The sequence below is a fragment of the Hyaena hyaena genome, unplaced genomic scaffold (genome assembly GCF_003009895.1).
Source record: "Hyaena hyaena isolate Hyena2069 unplaced genomic scaffold, ASM300989v1 scaffold_335, whole genome shotgun sequence".
Taxonomy (NCBI): Eukaryota; Metazoa; Chordata; class Mammalia; order Carnivora; family Hyaenidae; genus Hyaena; species Hyaena hyaena.
In genome coordinates this window covers 493,772-520,120 of record NW_024080968.1, presented here as the reverse complement: position 1 = coordinate 520,120, position 26,349 = coordinate 493,772, and the positions used below count along the sequence as shown (strand labels likewise).

The 26,349-nt window shown below is 53.2% G+C and overlaps 1 protein-coding gene across 1 annotated transcript in view; it reads left to right on the top strand.

The window, feature by feature from the left end:
* Window positions 1-1,113: 1,113 nt before the first annotated feature.
* The window catches only part of CDH22 (cadherin 22), a 69,365-nt gene continuing 44,129 nt past the window's right edge, over window positions 1,114-26,349 (top strand). Inside the window, exons 1-3 of the mRNA XM_039249360.1 lie at window positions 1,114-1,368; window positions 10,207-10,501; window positions 23,110-23,229. Of these exons, the coding sequence (XP_039105291.1) occupies window positions 1,114-1,368; window positions 10,207-10,501; window positions 23,110-23,229 (670 nt within the window). The remainder of the gene's footprint in view (window positions 1,369-10,206; window positions 10,502-23,109; window positions 23,230-26,349) is intronic.

The window sequence follows — 26,349 nt, the reverse complement described above, 5'->3', positions numbered from 1 at the left end:
CAGACGCTGCAAAAGGAATGTTTTCTAGGGGAACGTGGAGACACCATGGTAAGCTCAGAGGGCTGTGGCCCTGCCCAGAGTCCCTCGGCACCTCCAAGCAACACGGGCCCCATCCCTGAAAGGGGCTGTGCAGGGACGAGCATGAGATCAGAGGGCCCTCCTTGGGCTCCTGTTTCCGATGGAGTGACCTCTGACCTACTGTGGGAAGGCAGGAGTGTGGGTGGCAGGCTGGGTGCTGGACTCTGCACTCCGGTAGCCTGGGTCCTGGCTCCCTTTGAGGACCCCTTCTAGAATGGCCTGCTCCCTCTCTGGGGTGAGGGGTTTCCAGGGGCTGGGCTGGGCTAGACAGACTGTCAGCCGGCGTCAGGGGAAGCAGCTGGTAAGGTCCCTGCTCGGCTGGGCATGGGGGCTGGGGGCTGGCGGCTGGGCATGGGGGCTGGCGGAGGGAGGACCAGGGAGAAGGAGCCGCGCCAGTGGCCTGAGAAAGTGGGCGGAGGCGGAGAGGGGACAGGTGTGTGATGGGAGTTGAAAGGAAGGATCCTGGGCTGGGGGTGGGGGTGGGGGTGGGGAAGAAGGGGCGGACTAGACCGTGGCCGGAGAGGCAGGGATCACTATGGGTCATAGCAGGTGTGTAATTAGTACCCAAAAGATGAGACGTCGACTCAACCTGCCCTGCCCCCACAAGGCACCTCCTCTGATGTTTCTCTCGTTTCTCTCACAGGCTCCGGGCCGGGTCGGGACGGCCCCTAGTCCTCCGGGGGTCCGCCCGGCCGCAACCAGCACCCCTCTGCGCGGGGACCATGGCACACACCTGTCTCGGAGACGCTGCCTGGTGATCCGGCCGCGGCGGCGCGAGGGGGGCGCGGGCGGGGACCCCGGGGGCCAGTCCATGCCCCGGGAGCGGCCGCGCCCCCTCCCCCTGCAGCCGGGCGCCCCCGCCGCGGCGCGGCGCGCAGGGCCGCGGGCGTGTCCAGGTGCCCCGTCGGGGGCGGCGCCCCGGCGGCCGAGCCCAAGCCACCATGTGACGTGGCGCCGCTCCGTGGTGCCACCGAGCGGCGACGCCCCGCTGCCTCCCGTCCATGCTCCTGGGCCCCGGCCCCGCGCACGCCAAGCATGAGGCCGCGGCCCGACGGTCAGGGGCTCCGGGCGGGAGCCGCGCTGTCGCCCGCGCTGCTGCTGCTGCTGCTGCTGCCGCCGCCGCCGCCGCTGCCGGGACGCCTGTGGGCGGCGGGCACCCCCGCGCCCGCGGCGCCCGGGGTTCGGCACGACGGCGCGCCCGGCGCCGGCCGCGTGAAGCGCGGCTGGGTGTGGAACCAGTTCTTCGTGGTGGAGGAGTACACGGGCACCGAGCCCCTGTACGTGGGCAAGGTAAAGTGGGCCCCCGCACGCGCCGCCCCGGACCCCGGAGACACCCGCTGCGAGGCGCGAGCCACCCCGGGTCCCCTAACCCCCTAAGTCCCAGTCCCCGGTGCCTCCGCCCCGTCGCGCCCCGCCTGGGGCAGCCCGCAGGGCCCTGCGCTCGCTTCCTCCGCCCGCCCCACGCGCTCCTCCGGCCCCTGCCCGCGGTGCGCCCCAGAGAGTGCCGGTAGGTAAACCCAGGCCGGCCGGCTTGCAGCCAGATGCATCTAGAATGTAGAAACAAGTTTGCACATCTGCTCGTGTCACGCACATACTCTCTCCACTCTGCTTAAAATTCTTCAATAGCTTCCCACGCACTTGGGGTCAAGTCCACATTTCGTCCGGTTGCCTGCAGAGATCTGGCGCTCCCTGCAGCCCCGCGGGGCCACACTCCTCTGAGTTGCAGCCCCAGGGCTCTCCTGAGGGTCCTTACAATGCCCCGCCCAGTCCACCCACGGCCCCTTTGCTTGGGTTATTTCCTCCCCCTCAACTGGTCGATCCAGCTCCTTCCGCTGATTACTTTAGACTGACACTCAGGTCTCCACTCAAATGCCACATCGCCAGAGAAGCCATCCTGGCCACGCCAGGCTGGGACAGATCCCCTGTAGGCGGCCATCTCTCCCTGTCAGGTGCTCCCCCACCCAAGTCTCCATATCTTTCCTTCCTAACACTTAATTATGCACGTGTGTGTTTGATTATGCAATTAATGTGTATATTTCCTATTAGACCCTGTTTGTTTTGCTCACTATTAAATCCAGCACCTAGCACAGACATTGCTCACAAACTGTACCTTAAATGAATGAATGAATGTGACTTTCTCAAACTCTCTGAGTAAAATGCTGGTTAATGTGGCTAAAGATCTATGCCTTAGGAGTATATGAAGCTGGGAAGGACTTTTGTCCAGCCACTTCAATTCCTAGCCCCTCGTGGGTGCGAGGCTGCAGAGGAAGAGGCTAGTACAATCCAGCCCCTGCCATTTGGAGGCTCCCCAGAGTAGCAGAGATGCTCTGGTACATGATACGCTTTACGGGGTAGCACCTTGCTCTGAGCAGACATTCAGTTAATGGTATCTGTTGGCTGGCTTCGTGGAGGAGAAAAAACCTGAGCTGGGTTTTGATGTATGAGTAGGAGTTCATCGGGCTGATGAGGAAGAGGGCATAGCCTATGCAGAGACTTGGAGGCCTGAAGGAGCCTAGCTCATTCAGAGACTTGTCAGCAGATGAGATATTGAGGCAGAAGGTGCTGATAGGGTACAGTTCTCTGTCACCTTCTGGGAAGTTTTGGTCAGCAGATGCAGGGAAGAGACCAACTCTGGAGTTTCCTGTGAGCTTAATGAGTCTGAGAATTGGGAGGCTGACCAACCTGCTCATTTCAGAGGCTCAGGGATCAAGGAGGTGAGGAAAGCCTTGATGTAAGCCTCTGGGTTTGTCTTGCAGGAACCCAGATTTTCTCTGGTCTAGACACAGTAATCCCTGATCCTTGGCTACGTTCCCCTCCACACATGGCTTCAAGGTCACCCAGCAAACTAGTGGCAGAGCCTAGGACTCCTGACTCCCAGCCAAGGGCCGTGAGATGGTGGGGCTGGCAGAACGGAGTGAGGGGGTGGGGAGGAAGGAACCGGTACCAGCTAGGCTGTAGCCGATGGTGAAGTTAACTAAGAATTACAGGCACACACCTGAGTCTCGGGCCCGGTTCTGCCAACCCATGAACCGTATTCCCTTGACCAAGGTACCTCCCCTCTCTGAACGTGTCTCTTCATCTGTAAAAGGGGGGCACAAGAGCCCACTTCCTAGGGTTGGCGAAAGGATGAAGGAAGAAAACAGCATGCGCGGTGTTCAGCCTGCCCCCCGGTTGCGTGTTCATTGTTGTCTCCTCCTTATTCTCCTCTAAAGCACTTAATCCTTAAACCACAAGGTAGAAATCGCCGTGCCCTTTTGTAGGCAAGAAAACCGAGGTTCAGAGAAGGCAAAGCCACAGAGCGGGCAAGCGGCTTGGCCAGGATTTGAACCTGTGTGTGTTGGAGGCCAGTCCCAGCCTGATTCTCCAAACGTCTCCCAGACATCCAGGCCTGGGAGATGGACCTGGGTCCAGGAAAACCTGAGAGATGGGGAAGGGCTCTGACACATCGGCCTGAATGTCAGCTTGATGATCTCAGGTACCCGGGCTCTGTTGTCTGCCCAACAGCTGGGGCTTTGAGACACCCCCCCCCCCCACGACCGCCCCAGCCACCCAGGTCCTGAAAGGATGAGAGAAACCTGCCACTGATTCAGCACTTGCCGCTGCGTCCAGCTAGCCATTAGCATCTCACAGCATGAGTGGAATCCTACCCCTATCTCCGTCGCCTTAGTAAGACCCTTTATTACAAGAGTGGGAAACTGAGGCCAGAGGCAGAGAACATCATACCAAGGTCACCTAGCAACGTGGTGACAGAACCAACCCAAGGGACCAGATTTCCGGACACCAGCCGCGGGCCGAGTGCAATGTAACTGCCCTTGGCTGTGCGCCGAGCGTTGTGCCCCGCCCAGGTGTCTTTCGTCTCCTCGAGGCAACCTCTCCTAACACCCCACTGCTGTCACGACTATGTTATCCTCCCCTCCATCATCTTCACCTGGAGCCCCCCTCTCTTATTGCCAGAGCCCCCCTCTGTGCAGGGAGGAGAGAGAAGTTTCCATCTCTTTGCAAACATCTGCCCAGAGCACACTCTGTTTGGAAAAGCCGTATACAGTGTGTGGTTCAAGGGGGTCACTGGAGCTAGGCAGCCGGGGTCAAGTCCCAGCACTGCCCCTTACTGCCTCTCTGGTCTCGGGCACATTATTTAACATCTCTGAACCTCAGGTTCCTTATCTGTTGAGGGAGGCTCTTACTTACCCTCCTCAAAGGGTTGCGGTGAGAGTTCACTGAGTTAGTGTGTGTCCAGAACCTGGAATCACTAGGGTTTGGCACCTGGCGTGGGCTCGGTATTAGCTTTTATGATTATAGGTCTCGCCTGGGATTTCCACCACCTTGAGCCTCCCAGCTACACAGACGCTACAGATCCCTGCCCCAAACCCTGAAAGCCTTCATGGCAACCTAATGCCCTGATTTCTCACCACCAAGCAGTGCGGGGGGAGGGGGGGGGAAGGGGCAGGTGGTCTCTGAACCCACCCCTCACTCAGTATTTAATAGGGATATGAGGTACATGGAGCTTGGATTTTTAAAAAACACCTGTCCCCTTTCCAGCCGAGCCGCACCTTTGTGCAGGCGGTGGTATGTGCACACGAGCACGCGCGCGCACACACACACACACACACACACACACACACATACACACTCATACCACGCTCTCTGGCTCTTTGGGGAGAAAGGACTTCTCCACGTTCAGTGCATTCATTGCTTCCCGTCCCCCGCCCCAGGGAGCCGCTCAGAGCATCCGTCCTTGTCAAATTCCAAAGGTAGCTTAGCAACAGCACCATCCGCCGAGTGAACCCCGGGCGCCCAACGGTAACCTATTTTACAAACGCCTTCTTCATCACTCACCGCCAGACTCGCGTCCGCACCCGCAGGAACCGCTGGGGCCCGAAGCGGTGGCCGCCCAGGCCCCACACGCGTGGCTCCTCGGCTGTCCGGCCCCCTCGGCAGCCCCGCCCACCTCGCCCCCCAACCCCCGCAGCACCCACCCTCCAACCAACCTCCCAGATTTCCATACAATCTGGGTACTTTGACAAATCCCTTCTCCGAACTGTAATTTCCCCGGAGGCCTCTGTCAGCTGGATGTGGATTTTGTAGGATTTTTAATTTTTTTTTTAAAAAAAAGATAGAATTATGGGGTCAGCACTTATGACCAACTCCTGTGGGCGGCGAGATCTATTTTAGATATACAGCAGGATTAAAGTGGGGAGGAGAGCAGATTTAATTAAGTTGCTAATATTTAAAGAAAATTGATGAACTCCTTGTTTACGAGAAGCACAGGCGTGAACAGACCCCTCATTCCGGGGGAGGCTTTTTATTTGATTTGCTTTCCGCTTAAATCCTGGACTCGTTTTATTTGCGTAGCTGCGCTGTCCGTTTAATTGTCTTTAATAAGGAAAACGTACCTCTGCTCGCATTTAATTTTGATTTAATTAGAAGGAAGTAATTAATGGCCTCATAAATCCCATTTTTCAGTTCCCCCCCGGGATGAGAAGCCATCACTCTTGTGTTTTTCACGTTGTTTATGATGGCGGGCTGGGGCTTGAGGAGGTGGTCTCTCCTCTGGAGCTGTCCAACACTTGGCGCTGTGGAAAGAACCCAGGATTCGCAGTCAGGCCTCAGGGTTGCCTCTCGTTAGCTGTGTGACTTTAGGTAGAATATAGACCCTCTCTGAGCCTCAGCTTGCCAATCTGTGCAGTAGAGAGAGGAAAACCTCTGATTCACAATATCATGATGAGGCATCAGTGAGGTCAGGGTAAAGGATCTAGGCGTGTGTCTAGCGGCTCTTCTCCCCATCTAGCTCGTGCGTACCTGGGATCCTCCACAAATCCCAGAAGGCAGCTGGGGAGGCCAGTGGCAGTTGTATGTTTTGTGTTCATTTATTCAACACGTTTGGCGCCAAGCCGTGTGCTGGGTGCTGGGTAGATGGAAATGAACAGCCCTGTGCTTGGTCCTCAAGTAGCTCACATCTCACACTCGCACGTGCATATACTCTTATACACACGAGCGTGTGCGCACACTACATTCTCTCCCTTCCCCTGTCGGTCAGGACACCTATGTGTGCCAGGCATGGGGAGTTCAGCAGGCATAAAGCAAAGTTAGTCCACACCCCTGAGGCCCAGGACAGCCAGGGAGACAGACGTGCAACACTGAGGTGTTGGGGGGGGGGGGAGTGTGGAGCAGAGGGGAGTGTACGAAGTGGGGGGGGGCACCTGAGAGGGCTTCCTTGAAGGAGAAAACAAGCTAAGTTTAAAACACAAGAAGGTAGGGGTGCCTGGGTGATTCAGTCGGTTAAGCGTCGACTTCGGCTCAGGTCATGATCTCACAGTTCGTGGGTTCAAGCCCCAAGTCGGGCTCTGTGCTGACAGCTCAGGGTCTGGAGCCTGCTTCGATACTGTGTCTCCCCTCTCTCTCTGACCCTCCCTTGCTCATGCTGTGTGTGTGTGTCTCTCTCTCAGAAATAAATAAAAACATTAAAATAAATTAAACATGGAAGACAAGAAGGTAGGGGCGCCTGGGTGGCTCAGTCGGTTGAGCGTCTGACTTTGGCTCAGGTCATGATCTCAGGGTTTGAGAATTCAGGCCCTGCATTGGGCTGGCTGCTGTCAGCACAGAGCCTGCTTCAGATCTTCTGTCCCCCTTTCTCTCTACCCCTCCCCTACTCATGCACGTGCGCGCTGTCTCTCTGTCTCTCAAAAATAAACATTAAAAAAAAAAAGACGATGGCAATAGAAGGTACTAGACGATGCCCCTGTCTCTCCATCGGGTCAGGACTTCAGCCTGTGGCCTTGTGTCAGGAGATGGGGTTGAAGTGGGTGACTCTTCAGACCACGGTGGGAAAAGGAGACAGAACGCCCACCACGTGCCAGGAGCTTCCACACATTATCTCATGATACTTTGGAGCGCATGAGAGCAGCATCGTGTCCTTTACAGATGAGAAAACTGAGGCCAGGAGAAGGGTTGCTTCTGGCTCAGGGCCACGCAGCAGGGCAGTGGAGAGGTTACACCGGTAGCCAGCTGGTCCCGAAGCCAAAGCCCATCCTCTCTCCTGATATGTGATGTGCAGCCCTCTTCCGCATGATGAGAGAGGCTCGGGTACAAGGCAAAAGGTGTGTCCAGCCCCCCTCCCCCCGCCCCCAGCCAGACCAACAGATTCGCAGAGGCTGCAGACAAACAAACTGCGCTTTGGAGTCAAACAGATGTAGACCCAGCTCAGTCTCCTCCCCTGGGAGGGGGGATCCGCTGATATGCACTCCATTGTGAAACTAGATTTCTACAGAGGCCCACAACATCTGGCACATAGTAGGCGTTCTGTAAACACGAGCACTGTCCTCCAGCCTCCAGTCACAACCGGGACTTCTGAGATGGCCTTCCGGGCTAGCGACACAGACACACATGCCGGCTCCAGAGCCGGGACCCAGACAGGCCCAAACCCGCAGCTCTCAGCTCATAGTTCTTGCCTACGTGGCTTAGCTCCTGTCTGACTCTGCCGTCCCCAGAGAGTAGCCACTCGGCCACTACGTGAGCGCTAGGTCATTCTTCACGGATGAACATTGGTGACATCACCACTGGGTTCCACTGCCTCCTCCCCACCCCTCACTCATGAGTGATTCCTGCCCGGAGTCTGAGTTTGCATGTAAGCAAGGTCTGCAGGGACATGACAGAGACCCAGGGGACACAAAGGGAAGGTGACAATGATCTACAGAGGGCTCCGGTCATTATGAACGTGCTCTCATTTAATCCTCACCGCAGCAGTGCCAGAAGGGCTTGATCTGATTTCTCAGGTGGGCCAACAGACTCAGAGAGGAAAGATGAACAAGTCCATGATCCCAGCATGAAGTGAGTGATGGGATCAGGAGATCGGCTTCCCGAACTTAGCTGTGTGACACAGCGAATGACTTTCCCTCTCTGTTCTTCCACGTTCTCATCAGAGAAATGGGAAGAATGATGTTTCACAGGGCAGAGCTGAGAACTATTAAGATTATAGCTGTGAAGTATCCCCCCAACATGCTACCTGTTTTACCACGCGGCTCAGCAATGTTTGCTGACCCAATCGGCAGACGACAGGTCTGATTGGAAAGCGCGTGGAGGCACTCGCACAGGGGACGGATTCGCCCCCTCCTAGCCCCACCTCCCCTGGCCAAAGGTGGAGGCAAAGCATAAACAGCAAACAGGAGACACAGGTCTTCTCATCCCCGGCACTGCCAATGATTCAGGGCTGACGTCCTGAGATAATTTTATTGGGGGCATTAAACTGAGTTATGAGGTTTTTACAATCCAGCCACTTATGAGAAATCTATTAACAGTAACTGGACAGGAAGAAGGCTTCTCGGTGGAGCCCAGAACGGGCATTAATTGGGGCAATCTATAACAGGACGGGGACCCGGAAAGTTTCCACCAGACGCCTCCATTTACTCCCCGCAATTTCTGCTGAGAATCAGCAGACTCGCCAAAAAGAGAGAGATGCCCATTAATCGGCTAATGAAATATGAAAATGTTTATGGGCCATTCAATCTTCCAAATGGCACTTCTATAATCCACCTTTCAGACACAGAGTTCCACCAGCAGAATTTATACCCGGGCTCCTCCTGCGTGGCGAAGGGTGGGCTTTCGTTCCCCTTCGTGACGACTTCATTGGCACATGTTGTCCTGCTGAGTGGGCTGGGGTACACGGCATCCTGGCCCGAAAGGGGCCCTAAGGGTTTTGCCATTCACACTGCATCTCTGCAGAAGCTTAGAGCAGAGCAGGGACCCGCCCAAGGTCACCAGCTTCGTTGGATGCTTTTCCCCCTTGCTTAGAGCTGCCTCAGAAATTTGGGCATCGGAGGGCCAGGACCTAGGTGTCTCTGTTCGGCAGAACAGCCTTGCTCCGGGCCCCTCACCTGAGAACTCTCAGTTCAGGGAAGACAGCCTGGGATTGGGAGCCTCACAGTGCCTGGATTAAATCCCAGTTATATATAGCTAACATTTAGTAAATAATATAATAATAACGATAGCTACCATTTATGAGACACATTACGTTTCTGGCAGAGCTGATTTTCAGCCGGTACATACCAGTATAGTTGAGCCGGTCTTTAAGATAGTGAAAAAGCTTCCCACCTGCGGTAAATAGTCTCTCCCCTTTCCCTCGGCCCTCAGTTCCCTCAGCATCTTGGACCTCTCCCTGATCCGGTAGCCAGGGGGGCCAAAGGGCCCTGCTGCGATACCATTCCGTGGCAAAGCCCCCGCCATGCTGGCTGGTAAATATCGTGTGTCCTGTGGTCCCAGGCAAGTGCTAATGCCTTCTGTGGACTTTAAACTCCGCGCCTGCCCCCCGGCGCCTCTAGGAGGGAGATGCTAGTATGACCCACGTGTTATGGAGGACTGGGGAGGCCCAGAGAGGTGCAGTGACTTGTGTGAGGACACACAGGGAGATGATGCCGGAGCCGCGGCCACACTACACTGCTTCTTCCTCCCCGTGGGCTGCTCCCAGAAGGTTTGAGGATGGAGTGAGAAAGCCCGCGCTGGAGGCCAGGCTAGTCCCTCTAGCCGTCTGACCTTGAGCAGTCCACCCCACTTCTCTAGTCCTGAGTAGGAAAATGAAAAGGAAACCAGCTGTAGAATAAGGATAGCAAACCTACTCTAGCAGGGTTTTTTTTTTTAATCTTTTATTTATTTATTTGTTTATTTATTTATTTTTGACAAAGAAAGAGACAGAGCATGAGCAGGGGAGGGGCAGAGAGAGATATGGAAACACAGAATTCGAAGCAGACTCCAGGCTCTGAGCTGTCAGCACAGAGCCTGACATGGGGCTCGAACTCATGAACAGCGAGATCATGACCTGAGCTGAAGTCGACCACTCAACCGACTGAGCCACCCAGGTGCCCCAGGCTTTTTTTTTTTTTTTTTTAAATGAAGTACATGAATTGCTTAGCGCAGCTCCTGGCACGTAGGAGGTGCCCCTTCGGTGTGCATTCCCCTTCCTCCTCTCTCCCTTTGCTTCCTGTCCCCACCACACGCCAAGCTCAGTCTGGGGCGTTAGACCTCTAACTCAGGATGAGGGCAGAGACAGCCATTTGGAAGCTTGTTGGAAAGGCAAAGGCCGAGGCCCCACCCCAGACCACTGACCTTCCCCCACCCCCACCCTCACTGCCTCCGCAGATCCACTCGGACTCGGACGATGGCGACGGGGCCATCAAGTACACCATCTCAGGCGAGGGCGCTGGGACCATCTTCCTGATTGATGAGCTGACGGGAGACATCCACGCCATGGAGCGCCTGGACCGTGAGCAGAAAACGTTCTACACGCTACGGGCCCAGGCTCGGGATCGCGCCACCAACCGCCTGCTAGAGCCTGAGTCGGAGTTCATCATCAAGGTCCAAGACATCAACGACAGCGAGCCCCGCTTCCTGCACGGCCCCTACATCGGCAGTGTGGCCGAGCTCTCACCCACAGGTGGGCGGCAGGCTCCGGGGGCGCGGGGCTGAGCCAGGGCGTGGGGGAAGGGGCGCTGTGGGGTTGTTCCCCTGCTGTGGGGACTGGCTGATACCCTAGAGGGGTGGGAGAGACAGGAACTGCCGCCCCAGGCAGGTGTGGGGGGTACGGGCATGACACACACCCACATGCTGCCACACAGGCCCAGCCCCACTTACAAGCTCAGCTGACCACCTGGACATGGCCCACGAGGACACGGCTCCACACACAGGCAACATGCGGGCTCGGCTGACCACCCACAAACAGCCCTTCCCCCGAGCTCAGCCCCACACAGACACACCACAGCCCTTGGCCACGGCCCCTACACAGGCATACCTGTGCCTGGAAACACCCAGAGCTGAACACAGCTGATACGAGGCCCAGCCACACAACTGGACACGACCTCCCCCCCAACGCAGCCACACACAAACCCGCTCAGGAAGCAGCCCCTGGGGAGCTTACTCACAGACACAGCCACCTACGTCGACACAGGCAAGAGCCACAAGCAGGCGTTACCCTCCCCCAGCCAGCCTCCACCAGAGTGTAGCCACAGCAGGCCATGAGCACAGCAACAGGGCAGGAATGCAGGTGCAGGCCGGTGTACACACACACACACACACACACACACACACACACAGCAACAGCACCCAGCTTCATTCCCTGCCCTCAGGAAACCCCAGCACACAGAGCCCCGGCCACCTGGGAACAGAGGTTCGCAGAGCCGGCTGAGCCCCAGACGCAGGTTCGGTTGCCCGTGCCCGGCTCTGGCTGCCAACATGCAGGGGCGCTGGGGGGGTGCTGGGAGCGCACAGCTGTACGTGTAAAACAAGGAGCGCTCACGCCAGAACACCCGCGGGCAGAAGGAGCACAGGCAGGGCCGCCCGCAGTAGCGCATCTTCACATAGTGGGACGCTGAGGCTAAAGGCCGGGTGAACATGCCTGCGCCCTCAGTGGGCCCACTTCGCTCGGGGCTCATGGGCAAGGGGTGCAGCTTTCTCCTGCCCCACTGGGTGAGCCCAAGCACCTGCACGCTGGGCTCAGAGCTGCCCCTCTCTGGGCCTCCCAGTTCTCCTGCAGGGGGTATGTGAGCTCTGGAGAGAGGATGCCATCAGCCCCCCTTCCCCAGATTGGGCTAAATCTGGCAGATTGGTGGGTAAAGAGCCAGCAGCCAGCAATGGAAGAGGAGGAAGTAGATGAGAGATAATGGTGGGCACTAAGGGATGCTGGGAGAACAGGGAAAGTGAGGGCAGGAGTGTGGGTGCAGGCTGGTGCACGCACGCGCGCGCGCACACACACACACACAGGTCCGTGCATATGCCTCGTATGCATATGCATTCACACATGCGTGGCTAGTCAAATGGCACTTTAAGGGCCGTACCTGCATATGACATGCTATGTGTCTATTCGAGTCTATTCATTCATTCACTTAGCAAGTATGTATGTGTGCTAGGCACTGGGAACATGGCATTGAAAAGGCAGACAAGTCTCCCTGTCATAGAGACATACTTCCTCCAGTAAACAAGTAAATACACATATCATTGGTCTGGGAAGGCTTATCTGAGGAGATGATGTTGAAGCAGAGACCTGAAGGTGGTGAAGGATGGACCTCGGGGGAAGAGCACTCCAGGCAGAGAGAACCGCAGCTGCAAAGGCCCGGAGGAGAAGTCGAGAGGCGATCAGATTATGCAGCCGTGTGGACCATAGTCAGGGCTTTGCCTTTTATGCTGAGCAAGCTGGGAAGTCAGTGGAGAAACTTGTTCAGAAGAGGGAGATGATCTGACTTAGTTTTAACAGGATCCTGTGTTGTTCTGTGATATTAGATGGTGGCGGGGCCGGAAGTGCAGCAGGGGCAGAAGCAGATTGTCCATTAAGAAGGATCTTGCAATTACCTGGGCAGGACACGATGGTGGCTTGGAACGAGCTGGGACTAGTAAGGGCATTGAGAAGAGGTCGACTTTGAGGTATATTTTGAAAGTAGAGCTGCAAGCATTTGCTAATGGACGGGATGTAGGGTGTGAGAGAAAGACAATTCAGGGATGACTACGGAGATATTCTGACCTGGGCAATTAAATTGATGGGATTCCCATTTCCTGAGACGGGAGGAGCAGCGGGAGGAGCAGATCTGGGGGACGGAGGGAAATCAGGAGTTTGGTTTCAGTCGTGCTGAGTTGGAAGTACTGATTAGACAGCCACGTGGAGATCTTGCAAAGACACTTCAATATACAGGCTCAGGGAGAGATACATTGGATACATCGGAAGTTTGTCAGTAACAAAGACCCATGGACTTTCAGAGCCCAGTGGTTACTTAGAAATCAATTTTGAAAATGGGGGAAACTGAGGCTCAGAGGGCCAGTGATGTGTCCACGGTCACACAGCAAGTCAGGGGCAGCTCAAGCCTCTGACTTCCTTGGTCCGGCAGCCCCTACTCACCGACTCAAACTCTGGCCCTGCCTCTTTTCATCCCAAATGGACCTACACATCTCCATGTGGAAAAGACCGGAAAGGTGGTAAGAGATGAGGCTGGAGAAGGAGGCAAGAACCATACTTTGACTTGAGGGAAGTGCCGAACCTGGTAAAGACTTAAGGGAGCAATGGGCATTTAGAAAGCCCCCTCTACTACAGTTTGGAGAACGAGTGGGAACAGGGGACTCAGAGGGAGGTATCCACCAGGCGCTTGTCTGTCACTTCACTCCCCACTTCAATTCTGAGAGGTGGTAGGACTGATGGTAGCGTCCCCATTGAACAGATGGGAACACTGAGGCTCAGAGAGGAGAAAATGTGTACCTACCGTCATGTAGCAAGTCAGTGACTGAGCAAGTCAGGGCTTGGGTCCCAGACTGTTGGAGGGGCAAGGGTCTTTGTGTCAGACTTTGGGGAACTAAAGCCAAGAGAAGGGCAAGGACACAGTCAAGGTCACCCAGATTGTTGGAGGCAGAGCCAGCTCCCCTCCCCCGGCCCAGGTTCATGACTATCAGCCTAAGGATACTCTCCCAACCTACTGACTCTGACATCCGGCTCAGGGAAGAGTCAGGCATTGGGACTCAACTCGGACAAACCAAGGAACCCAGGAGGAGGAGGGAGGAAGCAGAAATTAAATTAGTTTATTTCATTTGAGCAACTTTTTGAAGGGGAAGCAAATCTGACACTGGGGTGCGTGCCGAGACTCCAGGCAGCTTTGAAAATCAGTCACAATTACTGAGCCTCCTGATCTGGGCTGAGGAGGGCGGGGCCGACAAGCAGCACCAGGGTCTGGGCGGCTTTGGAGATCAGAGGGAACAGGGGCTCAGCTCAGGACATGAAAGGCAGTGGCGCTCGCAAATTAAACCACCCACAGCTTAAAAAGGAAGGGAAGTGTGCCAGGGGCCTCGGGTGAGCCACGCTTCTGAGGAGGGGGCACGCCAGCCAAGCCGAGCCTGATGCAGGGAAGCAGGCCCTGCCGCTGACAGTCAGGAGGCCTGCCTCCCTCTGTGACCTTGGGCAAGTCCCTGCCTCTCTCTGGGCACAAAGTTTTTTCTTCTAAGCCCTGAAGGGGTTCATTCATGCAACAGATATTTATTGAGTGCCTATTCTGTGCCAGGCACTGTTCCAGGCATTGAGGATTCTTAGGAAACCTACATACATATAGTGCAGGAGAAACACAGGAAAGAAATAAAGCCAATGTATTATCAGCCCTGTGGTCTAAGTTCTGTGAAGCTGAGGGAATTTGGTATGATATTGGGGGAGTGCTATTTTAGATAGAGGAGTCAGGGAGGGCCTTTCTTTGTAAAAGAGGACATTTGAAGGAACCAAGGAGCTGTGCGAAACAGTGGTTTAATACTTTGCCTTGCATCCACATTACAGTGTATTGTTAAAATACAGACTGATGCCCCTATTCCCCCAGGGTTTCTGATTCAGTAGCTCTGGGCTATTAGTAATGTTTGCATTTTTAATAAACTCCAAGGTGATGGTTCTATTGCTGGCTCAGGGACCACACTTGGAGAATCACTAAGCTGGAGGAAGAATGTCCAGGCAGTGAGAACAGCAAGTGCAAAGGTCCTGAGGCATAGTGTGTTTGTCATGTTTGAGGAATAGCAAGGGGTCATTGTGGGTGAAGAGGAGTAAATGAGAAGGGAAGAGTGTTCAATGAGATCAGAAGAGGTACTGGAGGCTGGATTATATAGGACGTTGTCGCCACTGAAAGGATTTTGGTTGTGCTCTGAGTGCTGTGAGTGACATGATCTAGCTTGTAGTTTTTAAGGCCAACTTGTTGGCCACCATGTTGAGAATAGACTTTCGAGCACACGCTTGGAAGTAGGGAGATCAGTGCGGAGGCAGCTGCAATCGTGTAGTCGAAAGGTGAGGCTGACTCGGACCAGTGTAGGGGTAAGAAGGCATGGGATTCTGGATGTATGTTGAGGCTGGAGTCAACAGGATTTGTGAAGGATTGGATATTCCAGCGGGGCGAGGGGGAGGAGAAAGACAAGGCAAGAATGATGCTGAGCTGGGGAATGCTCCAGAAAGAGCAAGATTACAGCACAAAATTAAGACTTCACTCTCGGACATGTGAATATTAAGATAGATGTGTCCTAGAAATGCAAGTGAATTTGTCAAGGGGACAGTTGGATCTCTGAGTCTGGAGGTGAGGGGCACGATCAGGGTCAGAGATTCAACTTTGGAAGTTGTCAGCAGAGAGAAGGAACGTAAAGCTCGAGGCTGGATGAAATCAAGAGAGTGAGTTTTGAGAGAAAAGAGTTGGAAGACACTCTCTTCATGTTGGGGGCACCAGACCCCCACCCGTGAATGTCACAACCTATCCAGGGGACAGCAAGACTCCGCAAGACTTTCATGCCCAGTTCAACTCACCTACTTATTAATGCCAACTACGTATAAGACAGTATTCTTGGCACTGTTGAGGACACAGAAATGAGAAGTTCAATCCAACACACATCTATTAGCCACTACTTTATTCTGGGCACTGCAGGGGATGTAAAGATAAGTAATTGAATTAAATCCACAAATGTTTATTAGCACCCATTATGTACAAGGCCTCCAGTGTACTTGGCTCTGTCAGGGTTGCAAAGATGAGTCACCTAACTTAGCAAACATTTATTAGCACCTACTTTATATATAGCCCCAAGGGGGGTAGAAAAATAAGCAGTTGCTTTCAATTCAATAAACATGTTTCAGTGCCTACTGTGTACATGGCAACTCTGCTCGGTATGTGGGGAGGCAAAGACACTCCCCTTGACCTCAAAGTGGTGTCAGATCAGTTTCATCTCTGGGGTCAACTCTGGTCAATTGGTAGTGACTGTAGGGTTGTGTTGAGGAGGAGTCTGAGGCCTCATTCAAACGCGGGAGAAAACGCCGCAATCGATTAGTGATGTCTGCTGCGAGCAAAGGCGAGAGAATGGGGTGGCTCGTCTGGCATAGGATTGGCTTTGTTGGACCCTGGAATTGGGGCTCAGTGGACTGTGGAAATGGGCAGGGGCTCTGCCATTGCTGGCTTTTCCATGTATTCCAATTCCTCTGTGAGTGGCATCTTTAAGAGATGGAAAAAGGCTGTTTTGTAGTACAGTTTGCGCTTCTCGGGACATTTACTAAATAACAGCTGTCAGCCAACACTGCTTTCACCAAGCTATTTCCCTTTATTCTCGCAATCCTGGGGAATAAGCAGGGCAGGTAATACTGTCCTCATTTAACCAATGAGGAAATAAATGCAGAGAGCGGTAAAGTAACTCGCCTGAGTTTCCAGAGTAAAGAGCTGGAGCCGGAACCAGACCCGGAACCCAGAAACAGAACCCTAACCACTGGCCTCAGCCTGTGTGGGAAACAGCCATGCACAGGGACCTGACAGCTTGCAAAAAGAACTTTCCCATCTGTGATCTCACTTCATTCCCCCAGGAGCTCTCAGGTTAGGTGTTGACATGCCCATTTCAAAGCTGAAGAAACTGAGGCTCGTGAGGGGGAGTAGATAAAATTGGAAGAGCACACTATCTGTCTGCTGAATCATGTGCTTGGGGTGGGGGGTAGGGTCAGGGAGGAAAGGAGGAAGGCAGGAGGCAGTGTGTTCCCCAAGGGTCTCATTTGGGGAGAGCAGCAACAAGCTGGGAGCCTCCGATTGTCCTGTCTGCAGCCAGAGAGAGTGTAGCTCAGCAGCCCTCAGGCCCAAGCCAGGAATCAATCGCTGGCCTCTGCAGAGACAACTTCTAAAGATGTTTTTAATTAAAGTCCAGGAAGATCTATATGTGCAATATCTCCTTGCCTAGCAACGGCACTGGCTCTCACCACCCAGGATCGGGGGCGGGGGGTGGGGTTGGGGGGCAGGACAGGAGATTTTTGGTGAGGAGAGGTGGCGGAGAAGAGCAGAGGCCCTGACCCTCGGGAGTCACCCCCGTGGTCCAGGGAACCTGGACAGTGAGGAGTGTGTCCATGCCTTTCTTGGTCGTTTCCATCAACAAATTATTTAACAAACATGAGCACCATCTCTAGGCCAGGCCCCGTGGAAAAGCGACAAAACCACCATCCTGACACACAGTGGGTGCTCTGTAGATGTTGGATGACTGAGTCGAACTGAATTATAAGCAAAAAAAAAAAAAGAGTTTGTTTTCTGCAACAGGCAGAGGGATGCATCGCAGGCACTTACAATGTCTCTGCCCCAAACAAACAAAACCAGACTACTTCCTAGAGGGTCCTGTTTAAATGTGGAAAGGACAGAAGAGCATAAGTGTCTCAAACTGGAATGGAAGAGTCCTTTCTCTCGGGGGGGACAGATTAGAGCCCACAAATATTCAAGGGTTACCTGCATGGGTGAGTCCATGGCTGGGAGCTATGAGGAGAAAGTGAGGGGACAGTGCCTCAGAGATCCCTGAAGACCCTGGAGAAGTGTGTTTGTAACACAGGGCGGCCTCATCCAATCGAGCCAAAATTGCTTCTTCTATTTGTCCCCCCTCCCACTCTCTCCCACTCTCCTCTTGCTTAATATGTTTCGCTGCCTGTCTCTGTTTCTATATAAGTCTCCTTTCTGACTTTATCTCTGCATTTCTACTTCTTTCTGTCACATTCTGTGTTCCACTTTCTCCCTGTCTCTATGTATCTCTGCCTCTCTGATGCTCATCCCTCTGTCTCTGTCCTAATTTCTCCCCATATGTCTGAGTATCTGTTTTCCCACTTTCTCCCTGCCCATCTCTCTGAATCTCTGCCCCTCTAATCCCTTGTCTCTCTGTCTCTGACCCGCTTTCTACCCCCACCTCTCAGTGCCACCCTCTCTGCCACTGGTCTCTGGGCCTGCCTCCTACCCCTCTTTCCCTGACCTCCCCCTCCCTCCCCTGCAGCCACATTCCTGCATCTCCAGCTTGTCATTAGGCTGCCCTGGCTGGGCTGGCGGAAGCGGTGGAGGCCAGCCCACTGAGCCAGCATTATAAGTGATGATCAAAGAGGGAGTTGGGAGGGAGAGTTTGAGAAGGGGTTTGTTTCCTGTGTAATCTGAACGTTCCCAGGGACTTGACAAGTGGTTTTTAATTTTTAATAGAAAGCATTCCGCGCAGTTCTGGCAGCAGCAGGGGGTGGGACTCATTTTTTATAAATGTTTGAGAAGCTAAATGTGAGCTGAGGGCTTCCCCAGGCCCAGCAGGACAGCAAAGGGAGGTAGGGAAGAGGCAGGATGGTAATAATTACAAACATCTTCATAATAATGACACTTGGTCACCTCGTTTGAGGACTCTGTTCTTTTCCAAAGTGCTTCATCTCTTTCATCTCATTAAAGGGCCTCCCTCACCCAGGGAGGCAGGAAGGAGGAGGTGTTATCTCCAGTTTTACCGAAGGGGAACTGAGGCCCAGTCGAGTTAGTTTTCCCACAGCCACACAGCGGGGATGACTTCCTTAAAGTTCCCTCCACAAAGCACCACCTCCTCCCTGAGCCCACTGGGATTCCTCCTGGGAGCTCCAGAGCCCAAGTTTGGGCCTCAGCTGGACCTCCCAGATAGTCAAGTTTAAGGGACAAGAAAGGAAATCAGGCTATGGTTTCCAGCTCTGACTCCATGACAGACCATGTCAGAGCCACCCAGATAAACCAGAGATGAGGGATGGCTATGCCCCCTCCCTCCTGATAATGGTGCCCAGGTATCTCCTGCTCCAGGCCAAAGACACAGCCCCAGAGACCTTCTGACCATGCAGAGAGAGGAATAAATGACTGAGCGCTGCTACATATTTAGTTTTAGCAGCGATGTAAATCCACCATCTCTAGTCCTCAGAGCATCCCTGAGAGGCAGAGGGGCCCCTTCTAGATTAAAGGTGAGGAAAGAGGTCAAACAGGGAGAAAGAGTTGACCAAGGGCACAGAGTGAGGAAGTGGTGGAATTTGAACCCAAGACACACTGGTGCCAAAGCCCAGTCTCATCTCCTCGCAGGAGAGTCTGATGTCTCATGCTGATTTTGCCTGGGAGGAGCACTGAGTGCATGCGTCATCCTTGCTTCTTCCTTCCAGGTTTCGGTTTCAGTGCAGGCACAGAGTCCAGGAGTGTGACATGCTGGCTCCACAGACCTGGGTTTGAATCCTTCCTTACCACTCACTAATGATAGAACCTTGGGAGAGTCTATCACGAGAGCAAAGGCTCAATGACTCGGTTTCCTCATCAGTTCAATCAGGGGTTTGGTTTGGGTCCTCAGTTCTTAGCCTGGGATGCACTTTAGAATCACTGCAGGAGCTTTTAAAAATATCCTTGCCTTGCTCCACCCCAGGAGAGCCCTACTGAATTGGTCTGAGGTGGGGCTCAGCATCAGTTTTATTTTAAAGCTCCTAAGAGATTCTAATGTGCAGCCAGGTTGAGAAATACTGGTTTCTGTGCTCTCCAAGGACCAGCTTTTCCATATCTAACATTCCACATGGAACTCTGGGCTCTGGGATCCTGTTTACCCAAGAATCATTTGGGCAACCCTTCCTAGGCAGCCTGGATATAGGCCTTACTTAACCCCATGTAGCTCAACAGCTGGCTGGCATAAGCACCACGGACAGCGACCAGCTCATCCTAGTCAATCCCAGTCCAGTTTCTGCACATCTGAGCTTGAACCAGCATCGGGTAGGAAGAATCCTGAATGCAGCTCCTTGCCCTTCCCCTCCTCTACCCTCCCTCTCTTTTCTCTGACCCTTGCATCTCTTACTTGCCTGTCTACTTCTACTCCTATTGACCTCCTATTTTAGAAGGCCAGACACATGTGAGTTTTGATATCAGATCGTCCTGGGTTTGAATACTGCTTCTTGCCAGGTGAATTTGGCCAGGCACTGTCCTCGGTTCTGAACTTGGGAATCTATTTGAGTTCTCACAATGATCCTGAGAGTTTGGGAGTAATACTATCCTAATTTCACAACTGAGGAAATTGAGGCACAAAGGGCTTCATTACTTCACTCAGCCTCATTTCCTCATTTGTTAAGTGGAAATCTTAGTAGAGCTTACTTCAAGCTTATTTTGCAAATTCCGTGAGATAATATACATAAGTGGCTTATCATAGTATCTAGCACAAAGTAAGTATTCAATAAATGTAATCTATCATTATCAAATAATGATATATAATAGTGGGTTTCATTATCACTTATTAGTAATTCACATTTTCATCCTTCTTTGTGCGTAGCAGTTTCCTCATCTGTAAAATGGGAATGATGCAGGATTGTACTGTGTTTGTTCCTATCAGCTCACAATAGGCAAATATTGATTTTCTGTTTTGTGAGCCAGTTGATAGCTTGAAACTGGCCCTGGTGAAAGTATTTACACCATGGAAATCAACAAACACTACAAAGCAGGGCATTCCACCCCATCCGTCTACCCCTTGGAGCCGATGGTTAAACACTTACCAGCATACCACTGCTTCCACACCATAGAGTTCACCTGAGGACTAAAGAGGGATTGGGCGTGATGGCCATTATAAAACACAAACTGCTGAATGTAGAGAGGATGACCCCGGGGTGGCCTTAGAGCAGCCACAGGCCTGGCACCCTTTTATCTGCCCATTCTGGGCTGCTGCTGACTTGTGAAGAAAGTAGGAGGGGGTCTGGAGCCAGGGGAGCTAGTGGTGAATCACTGACCCTTCACCATCCCCACGTGTCGGCATTAACTGTAATGGCTGCAATAAAGAATCCCGGATTGGGGAAATGATTCCATCATCCCCGCAGGAGTCCCTGGGATGCAGCCAGCGACACAGGGAGAGAGAGAGAGAATGAGAGAGAGAGAGAGAGAGAGAGAGAGAGAGAGAGAGAGATCAGCCATGTCCCTGGGGAGTCACTCAGCCTGACATTGTGCCTTGTCCAAGGGTGGGGGGAACAGGCAGAGGGGGATGACAGGGAGACCCTCTCTCATAACAGTTACAACAGCTACTATTTATTGAGCACCCACCATGAGCCTGAAGCTTTATGTATCTTCTCCCATTTCAGTATGTCTGTGAGGGAGGCATGATTGTACTATTGTATACTGGCATGCCTTGCCTCCCCAGACAACAACAACCTGCATTTATGAAGTTCTTGGCAAGGGCCAGGCACTGTCCTCGGTGCTGAACATGGAAATCTATTTGAATTCTCAGAACAATCCCAGTAATTTGGTAGTACTATCATCCTCATTTCACAAATGAGAAAATTGAGGCACAAAGGGATTTGTGACATGTTCAAGGTCAAACTGATAATAAGTGGCAGAGTCATCACCGATCATGATTCAGTACACTGGGCCACCATCCCCAGAGCCATTCTGCCTGTGTTGACCCTGCCACCCAGGAGGGCTTTGGTCTCAGAGAGCCCTGGGTTCAAATCCCAACACTTCCTCTCTCTGTGCTCTTGGTCAAATCTTTTTACCTGTGTAACCTGTTTCTTCACCTATAACCTAGAGGGGGCCCTCTCTGCCTCTCAGAAATACTATGAGGATTAGAGATAATGGATTTATGTGGCTAGTGAGGCTGGACATGTAGTGGGTGCTCAATAGGAATTTATTCCTTTCTCCTCTCTCTGTATAATAGGAAGCACCTGGGGTTATGTCCTTGGCTCTGGGCAGGAGACCCTAGGCACCAAGCATCAAGAGGGAGGGGGCTTGCTCAGATCCCTTCCGTAGCTTCTCTAGGCAACCCCGACATGGTTGACATGGAGCTGGAGCTGCCAAAGAGAGGCGCATTGCAGGGCTGGTTTAGGAGGCTCAGACTGGGAGGGGGGACACAGAGAGGAAAATGAGAAATGCAAAAGAGTGAAAAATAAATACATGTGTCTGTCTGGAATGATGGAGGGCCCGAGGCTGGAGGCGGGAGAGGCGGGCAGCGGGCTGGGCTTAGCAGAATTGCTGCAGTAGCACTTCCAGAGCCTCACTCATTAGCCGAGCAGTGAATGGGCCTCACCTCCTGGCATGCCACCCTGCTGGCCCAGAGTCCAACCCCAGCCGCAGGAGGGCCCCACCCAGAACCTCACCATCCCCTCCCTAGCAGGGCATCTGCTTGAAGTGAGGTCTGAGTCTCATCCCCTTGGGTCATATCATGAGCCTCCAAGACTCCCCCTTGGGTCTTCTACCTCACCCCCTGCTTTCTGGAAAGGTTCAGATGGCCCAGAAGGCTTTGCCTGCCTCTCCGTCCAACCCCTCCCCCCTCTCCTCACCACCATCCTGTCCAGCTTCACGTCCCAAGCCCTGATTTCGTCAAATTGAACATGATGTCAAATTAGAGCCATCTCTGGGACAGGCTGAGAGAAGCTCCCAGTTTAATGAGGCAGCGTCGAAAATCAATAACTTAATTGCCGCTGTTTGATGGACTTTTATCCAATTTATACTCTCCCGGCAGCCTACGTGCGGAGCGTGTGGAGCATGTAGAGAAGTCTGTGTGTGTGTTGTGTGTGTGGTGTGTGTGTGTGTGTTCCTGGGGGCAAGGACTGTCTGGGCACCTACGGTGAGGGGTGAAGAGGGCAGGAGGGCTCACAGACAACTACTTTCCAAAAGGAATGCTGGGGCCTGCCATCCTTCTGCCCCAGATTCAAGTGACACTGGCCTCTGAGTCCCAGTGAACTTGGTTATCCTCGGCTGCCCCAACTCTCATCAGGTTGGGGGAGGGGGAAGAAGGGGGGCCGGAGGAAAGAAACAGAATATCCTTGAGAAATCAGGAGGGGCTGGAGTGGGTAGAAAGACCCTTGCTTTGGGAGTCAGGTGTCTGGTTTCCAGTCCTGGCGCTCACTCTGACCTTATGACCTTAACTGGTGAAGATGACCATTGCCACCACCCACTGAGAGACTGAGCCTGGTCTGCCCTGAGAGTTTCAAATACATTCCCTCAACCTCAAGAACCAAGGACTACTGCCTGCCCCCCCCCCCCATTTACTGACAAAGAGACAGATTCAGAAAGGCCACCTTCTCTTGCCAGAGTCCCACAGCTGGGAGCCACCAAAGGGAGACTTGAATCCTGCTCTCATTCTATGGTGGTGCATGTGCCACAGGAAGGCCCCAGATCAGGAAGAGGGTTGGGAGTCGGTGTGGGGATGGGGACTGTGAGGGAACTAGTTTCCATGACCTTCAGCCTGCATCTCCTCCCCCAGCTTCCCTGGGGTGGGGAGGACAGGCACGGCGGCCCCAGTTGACCCCCGTCTCGCTTGGTCCCCCGGGCCCAGGCACGTCGGTGATGCAGGTGATGGCCTCGGATGCGGATGACCCCACGTACGGCAGCAGCGCCCGGCTGGTGTACAGCGTGCTAGACGGCGAGCACCACTTCACCGTGGACCCCAAGACCGGTGAGGGGCGGGGCCGGGCCAGAGGGGCGGGGCCTGGGCAGGACCGGAGGAGGGGCGCCAAGGGGCGGGGCCGGGGGCGGGCCAACGTCTGTGATCAGCCTTCTATCCAGACAACGCGGAGGATGGGACCGGAGCTGGGGGCGGGACGGGGGGGGGCGGTGAGTGTTGCTGGTTCCAGGGCTGCCGAGAGGGAAGGGCGGCCAGACGGAAAGGGAAAGGCTGAGGAACAGAAAAGAATAGGCCGGGGGCCGCCTGCAAGACTGGCAGAGAAACAAAAATGCAGGATGCGGCCACAGGGGGCGCCCTGCAGGGACCTCAGAGGTCCAAACCAAGCGGCCCTCTCGTCCTTGGTGCCAAACTGAGGCTACTGTCTGCAGCCCTTAAGGGGTGGTTCGTACGTGTCGTTTGGGGGAGTCAGCTGGTGAAGGGCGTCTTTTCAGCAGCTGTGAAAGCTCTGTTCAAAGGGCAGTTGTTAAGGATCTGTTGGGAGGACCCCGTTAGAGAAGAATGGCTTCTTGGCTTCTTTTCCCTCTCCCAACACCACCAAACACAGTCCCCGGATTACGTCTCTGAGGGGCCTTGCCAGAGTGGCGGGGAGGGTAGAGGAGGAGACTGAGGCTCAGACGAGAGAAGGGCTGCGCTGAGGTCACACAGCGGGGCGCGGTTGCTGATGCCAAGCGGTGTTCTCCGGGTGCCTGCGGGGGGAGGGGCAGGGCAGGAGGGAAGGCGGGAGGTGAGACGTCACAGCACAGAATGTTTATCCGGTGCCATTTTGGGACTCCCAGTCCGGTGGGGGCTGGGGCACTTGCATGAACAATTAGGATGCAAGGTTCTGGAAGGTGGTAGCAGCGGATCCCCAAAGGCTAAGAAAGTGTGGTCCTGAACGGGATTTAGAGACGGGCATTCTAGGCAGAGGGCATGGTGCAGGCAAAGAACTAGGAGGGAAAGAACAGCCTGAGGCATGAGGGGAATTGTAAGCAACCCAGGACCGGGGGAAGCAGGCAGGCTGAGATGTAATGTGGGCTGGCTGGCAGGGGGCCCGACTGGGCCCAGTATAAGCCAGGCTCAAGACCTTGGATTTTATTCAAAGGGCAATGGGGGAAGGTGTACGTGTGTGATGGATCTGGGTTTTGGGCTTTTGTTTGTGTGTTTGTTTCGTTGGGGTCAGGGGTTGAGGATTCCAGGCTATGAACACAGTTGTAATTGTATTATCTTACACATAGTATCTTTGTCTTTTTTTCTCTCCTTGCAAAAGTAAGGAGACACTCAATTTTCGGAAACACTCAAACATTTAAAAATGTAAAAAAAAAAAAAAAAGAAAGAAAGAAAGAAAAAGAAAAATATCCCTACCCTCATCTCCAGTAATTGCAGCTCCCACAGGTAGCCACTTGGTGTATATATTCTATGAGATTCTGGACTCATTCACTTGGAAAATATTAATTTTTTTTTGTTAATAGATAACACATTTCAGGGTTCAAAATTCAAAAAGTAGTCCAAACATATTTAGTGGAAATTCTTCACCCCTTCCAGTCCCCCAGCCACCCAGTCTGTGTCCCCAAGGCAAACAATGTAATTTTCTTGGATATCTTTCCAGAGCTATTCTATGCATGTACAAGAAAATAGGTACATGTACTTGTTTTATTTTTTTTACACAAAGGGTATCTATAAACACACACTATACACACTGTTTGCCTTCTTCACTTAACAATACATCTTGAAGATTATTCTATATCAGTACATAAAGAGCTTCCTCATTCTTTTATTTAACAGCTGTTGTGGATACACTAAAATTTATTTCACCAGTCCCCTACTGATGGACACTTACGCTGTTTCCAATCTTTTGCTACAACGAACAATGCTACAGTGAATAACCTCATACATATATCATTTTGTGCTTGTGTGAGTATATCTGCAGGATAATTTTCGGGAAGTGGAAAAGCTGGGTCAAAGAGCACATGCATTTGGAATCTGGCTAGATAACGCCGAAATGTACCAGATTACACTCCCGAGAGCCACATAGGAAGGCTCCTGTTTTGTCCTCCTCCTCACCCACACTCTGGGTTCATTGATGACTTTTAGGCAGGGAAGTGACATGCTCAGGTTTTCATTTTAACAAGATCCCTCGGGCTGCTCTCTATAGCATGGCTCAGAGGCAGGAATTGTATTCAGGGAGACTCAGTAGCCTGGGGTGCCCAACAGAGAGCCCCAAAGGACAGACACCAAGGCCTGCGCCTTTTCTCAGCCCCCATCCAGGCTCCTTAACCTGCTCCATCTAGTTAGGGAGCCAGAGATGACACAGGATTGGTGGTGAGGGTTAGTTGAGGTGCTAAGGAGGGAGAATGAAGAATGACAGTGAGATCCTGCCAAGGGCAAACCTTGGGGACCTGGATGAATGCAGGGGACTAGATTGAGGGAAGAATCTGGGGGTTCCCAACGTTGGGTTGTGGGTGGGAAGGGGCCCCATCTAGAGAAACAGGTGGAGGAATGTGGATCAAGAAAACTAGGAGCAGAAGAATGAGTGAATGTGCCCTGGCATCTGGTGCAGAGCTAATTAATTCCATTTGAACCATAGTGGCTTTAAGATGAGCGAAGGGGAGGAAAGAAACATTTAGAACGTCTAGGGGGTCGTCTGAAATAGGGGCCCAGAGCTCTCTGAATAACTGGGGCTCTTTAAGCTTTGGTTTCCCATGCACACAAGAGGGATAATAAATTCCCATCTCACATGATTATTGTGAGGGTCCAACGGGAAAGTTCCTTCATTCATTCAACAACTCTTTATCGAGTGCCTACTAAGTGCCTGGCTCTGTTCTAGGCTCTGAGCATATAGCAGGAGGCAAATCTAAGACCCTCCCGCCGCAGAGCTTTCATCCAAGTAGGGAATACGGACAGTAAGCATATTCATGTGTAACAGAACGTCGGGTAGCAACAAGTGCTAGGAAGATACCGGAAGCAGGGTAAGGGGATAGACTTAGCTGAAGAAATCAGGACAGGCTTTTCTGGGGAGGTAACCTTGGGCAGAGACATGAGTGAAGTGAGAGTATGAGTCTCTTGGTATCTAGGAGGGAGCGGGCAGGCCAGGGGAACAGCAAGCATATGAAGTGCTCAGCGCAGTATCTGGTA